A 5,255-nucleotide genomic window follows, 5' to 3' on the forward strand; every position below is an offset into this window, starting at 1 on the left:
ATTATTAGGGAGCAACAGTCATCACCCTAGTTTCGGCTGTTGACTTACCTACATGGTCGATGATGAGCTTCGGATGACGTCATGAGCCAAACAACTTTCCCAAACGTCGGCCATTTTCGGCTTGTTTGCAAAACGAAACTGCCAACACGTTGTTGAACATCAACCATGTAGGTAAGTCAACAGTAGAATGCTGAAGTCCCGAAAGTAAAAGCTTCCACCATGGCCAAGATACTAGTGGAGGGTCTCTTGTCTCTGCTCTGGGTTGAAGGTTTAAGGTTATGTCAGAGAGAATAGAAAGTTAGAGGCCCGACTCGATGCTAGGTAATTGAAACAGATGCGCTCGCAGCGCGCTCGCTGGCAACGTACGCAACTACTATTTTCTATTGTTTTCCAGAGACTAGCGGCGGGTATGTTGCTGCCGGACCACCTTCACGTAGGCAATTTGTTATACATCGTCCGTCCGCAATACTCTCGCTTGGCCGTATGAAAACATTCCTCGCATGCGCAGTGTTAAAGAAGCGCCCTTCAACGCTTTGGCGTTGGAACTGCTTGTTTTTACTTATAGACAATTGTTTAAAATTTTCAAAATTTTTGGGAATAAATTTCCTCCTTCATCACCTCACTTTGATTTTAGTGTGTCTCTATTTTTTCGAATTTGACTTAAAATCACTGTTTATATACATATCGACGGTGAAAGTCGGCAATCGCATAACTCGTTTGCGGTGTCTGAAAATCTCCGCCCGTAAGTCATATTTTTAAAAGAGAACAAATTGACATTATTTCTTGAAGTTTTTGAAGAATTTTCTTCGAACTGAGAAGAAAAATCATGACAGTTTTAACGAATTGCCGTCGAGTAGTTTCCCATTTAAAAAATTAAGTATGACAAGAAGTCTGCGACGTCACAAACCGAGTTACGTGATTGCCGACTTACACCGTCGATATGGTATTATTTCATTTGCGTCAAAAATTTTCATTTTGCCCATTGGATCCTGAATGCTTCATTTATAGACATTCCTGAAAGGAGGAAATCGCGTCCTGATAGTCTTCATAAAAAAAATCTCTGCTATCTTTGTTGGAACTGCCCTCGCTAAATTTCAAATAACCTATTGGATCGGTGCAGTTGGCGCCAGCATAGATCTGGACACAATCAACGAATCCCTGAGCAGATGAAACTTTTTTATCCAATCCCGGACACATGGGTTGACAGCTCTTCTTCACCTGCATCTCGCATCTCTTCCCGCCGAAATCCCTGTGCTCGTAAAATATAACGGTATTGTTTTTAACGCACTCGCCTATCGAGGAAATCGAATCTTGAAGCTCTCCGTATTTGAAGTTATCGTAGGGTTCGCCGTCGCTAAACCTCAAGGTGCCTAAGAACCCCTTGCAATTGGCTTCGCTGTAGACGTTCGCGCATTGCGCGTCGCCTTGGGCAGAGGAAGCTAGCTTCACCAATTCCGGGCACATCGGTTGGCAGCCTTTCACGGGTATGTCACATCTCTTCCCGCGGAAGGATTTATGCTCGTAAAATGAAATGGAGCTGTTGGAACAATCGCTGATAGAGGAAATACTATCTTGGAGGTTTGTGTCTTTGAAATCTGGTTGAGCGAGCCCGGTGAGGTCCAGGATACCCAAAAATCCCTTGCAATTCGGCTCCTTGTACATTCTGGCGCAGCTGACTCCAGTCCCAAATGCGGACGAGGCTCGATTTTCTAGATCTGGACACATCGGCTTGCAACCTCTCGACGGCATCTGAATGTTGCATCTCTTCCCGCGGAAGTTCTTGTGCTCGTAAAATGAGATTGAATAATCTGGCTGTGAAACATGAAATCAATTGCATCAATAGTGGAACGCATATCACTGAAAAAAAAATCTCGGTGTATTTACCACAAAAGGGGTAAAATTACCAAGAATTCAGGGTTCTATTTGATTCCTGATTTTTCTTGGTAAGAGTAACATTTATGTAATTGGTAATTTTATCAAGAATTCTCGGTAATTTTATTGAAGCAGCCCGGCAAATTTACCTTGCCATGGTATTCATAGCGGGCTGAACCGATTATTGTACCGCGTTCCTGTTAATTTTACTGGAACATCTGAGTAATTTTACCGGAAATTGATTACCAATAAAAGCGGTATTCTTACCTGAAAAAAAGTAAAAATACCAGTTGTTAGGTAAGCTTACCAGTCTGTCTTGGTAACATTACCAATATAATTGGTAAAAAAAGTGAGATGGTAAAGTTACCAACGGGCCTTGGTATAAACGCCTAGAATTTTTTTCAGTGTAGTCGTTATGGTTAGTTTGATAGTGACGGTGTGCTACAAAAATAGGTACCTTTGGTCAATATTGTCACAAGCTTCCCAGGATATTGCACCAATATCCGTGCGGCTAATTTTCGGGTCCGGGCTGCAAGTTTGAGACAACATTGCCACAAGATTGGAGATCCAATATTAAAAGCCGGTAATAGCGACTTTGTGCCAAGCTTGGATAAAGTTGAGAATCTAACCGTGTCAAATGATATCTCAATAATCTGACAATATTATACCAATGTCAAATTTCCGATTGGGCAGCATCTCAGTCTTAAACTGAGGTGTTTTTGGTGTATTTTGTTCCTTTACAGTTAAAAAATAACTTACATTTTTACCTAATACCCACCAGTTTTTGCTCCTCAAGAAAACAAAATCAAGATCACGTAATAAAGTATAAGGGTTATCCCCAAAACTTGTGGTAGTATCCTAATTTGTTGGATGATATGGACATTTCCAATGATGTTGGTAGTACCGCAACTGAAGTTGCGATAGTATCGTAACATTCGGGTTCGTAACCTAATTTATTGGGGTACTACCACAATTAATCAGGGTATTACCGCAGTTAATTGGAAATGTCCATGTCATCCAACAGTTGGGACAAAAACCCTACCTCTTTTTTTCTTGTGAGTTTTCTAGGTCAAAAGAAGGGTGGTTCTAGTGTACTTTAAGCCACCAAATCACAATATGATTTTACATTATATTAATTATTAACCCTTTAGTTTCCAGACATGTTTCCCCTCCAAATGCACTTTTTACCCTCTTTCAAAAGCAGTGTGAGAAAACTATTTCCAAGAAAAACGTTTTCTTCGAAAAACTGAAGGGAACAAGAAAAATTCGAGGTCGTTTTCAGATTCAGTGGCTCAGAATATACTTGACTTGCTCTTGGTAGGAACCACAGAAATCTTTTCTATGTAGTTTCTGCGTAGTTCTTTTCAGTACGCACTTCATCTTTGATAATTATCTTGTACTATTTGAACAGTCATGAAGCACCCTAAACATTTGCTGATTCGTCACAGGAGGCTCAAAGTTGTGTACGTTTCCCAAGTCTAGGGTCCCCCGTATCACATCAGCGAATGTTTGGGGGGGGGGGGGGGCTTTGAGACGGTCAAAGTTGGATTTTAAGTGATCAATCACCAAATAAAATATTGTTTTCCGCACCTCTACGCCGATTTAGTGAAACTGAATGGAGATGTTGCATGTGTGAGGAATTTGCGATTTGACTGTTGATTCTTATGTAAAAGTTCGAGAGAAACACGATGACGCCACTGGTTTTCTCTGAAATCATCTCCCAAGTTCAAAAAAAACGCTCTCAAGTTGAGGCCGAAATGGAGGGGATATCCCACTTTATCCTGAGAGTCCACGTCTACATCCAAACAAACTCTCCATGCAAAGATCGGGAGCAAATACATCAGCAGGGTTGCCGTGTTTTCAGTTTTTGAGTTCCCAAATATCGTGGCAGCCCTGTCAATATATTTGTTCCCTATTTTTGCATGGAGAGTTGGTCTTGATGTAGAGGTGGACTCTCAGGATAGCGTGGGATATCCATTCCATTTCGGCCTCAACTTGAGAGCTTTTTTTGAGCTTGGTAGTTAATATCAGAGAAAACCAATGGCCACATCGTGTTTCTCGCGAACTTTTACATAAGAATCAACAGTCAAAACGCAAATTCCTCACGCATGCAACATCTCTATTCTGGCGAGAGGGGCTTCATCCCCCCATTTTGAGGGATCAGTAGTTCGAATACGAGAAAGCCAAATCTGGATTTCTCGGTTTAGGATTGGGTTAAAATTGTCCGAACGCTCTGAGTTTGATAGGATACTTTAAAAATCTTGACGGAACCCCAACCTCCATAGTCGTAACACCCATTTTACACCCCAGGGGCGCCAAGGGGGGGGGGCGTGAATTTTGGATTACTTGATGTCTGCTCCCTATTTCGTCACCTTCCAGGCAAATTATCACAAGCGCCATGCGACGTTTAAAAATTTCCGCCGCCATTTTATTTTTTTACTGAGAATTTGTTGGTTGAATCTGTTCGAAAATTTCACTAAATGTTATCGGCAGCACAAAGAAAATTTGGTGTAATTTTCGGACAGCTTTGTTGAATAATTTCTCTGTAAAAAAATATAATGGCGGCGAAAATTTTTAAATGTCGCATGGCGCTTGTGATACTTTGCCTGGACGACGCCTTGCTTTGTGACGATTTGTCTTCGCAGTCTCAGACTTCATCTGACTGAAATAACCGGGGAAAAAACCTGGTAGGGTAGTCTAAACACCCTGTACAGTTATACTTACATCGATCGGTTGAGAGCAGTCCCCGACAGAAACAATGGAGTCTTGGCCGGCTGTACCCTGAAAGTTTTTATACGGACCCATGGTTGCGTTCCAGGTGCCCATGTACGTCTGGCAATTTTTCTCGCGAAAAAAATGGACGCAAGCGGCGTTTCCTTGCATGGACGAAGCTTTCCTCTCCATTCCAGGGCACATCGCTTTGCAGCCCTCAACCTGAATTTCACAAGGGGTGCCTTTGAAATCCTTGTCCTTGTAGAGCGTTATTGAATTGGGAGCGCCAGACGACAGCGACAGCACGGTGTGGAGTTTGCATATGATCACAGATATAACTATAAATTGTTCGCAAATTCGGCATATTTGAGGCATTGTGTGTCCTGTAACAAAAACATAGAGTACATAGAGTCGTAATGTAAGTGGAAGAGCTGGCGCCATTTTAAGCATTTTCCATGTCCCGAATTCCGAGACTCCTATGTGACGCCGGGTCACTTTTTCGATACATAATCGATTGTTTGTGTTACACGGGTACCCGGCCATTCGATGACAGCAACAACAACAACAACAGCAACAACAACAAAGGAGATAGGAATTACCACGTATTCCACACCACCATTTTGGATCGAAAATGTATTGAAAAAGCGACCCGAACTCGGCGCCCACCGGGC

At 42.2% G+C, this 5,255-nt stretch overlaps 1 protein-coding gene across 1 annotated transcript; it reads right to left on the reverse strand.

Moving 5' to 3' along the window:
* Window positions 1–6: 6 nt before the first annotated feature.
* Window positions 7–4,962, reverse strand: LOC109044652 (uncharacterized). Its single transcript, XM_072305238.1, has 2 exons — window positions 4,597–4,962; window positions 7–1,812 (listed from the first exon to the last, which is right to left on the reverse strand). Exons 1-2 carry the CDS (start codon window positions 4,957–4,959, stop codon window positions 1,003–1,005), a joined length of 1,173 nt encoding a protein of 390 aa, XP_072161339.1. The 5' UTR covers window positions 4,960–4,962; the 3' UTR covers window positions 7–1,002.
* Window positions 4,963–5,255: the final 293 nt, after the last annotated feature.

This window comes from Bemisia tabaci, chromosome 10, assembly GCF_918797505.1.
Source record: "Bemisia tabaci chromosome 10, PGI_BMITA_v3".
Classification (NCBI taxonomy): Eukaryota; Metazoa; Arthropoda; class Insecta; order Hemiptera; family Aleyrodidae; genus Bemisia; species Bemisia tabaci.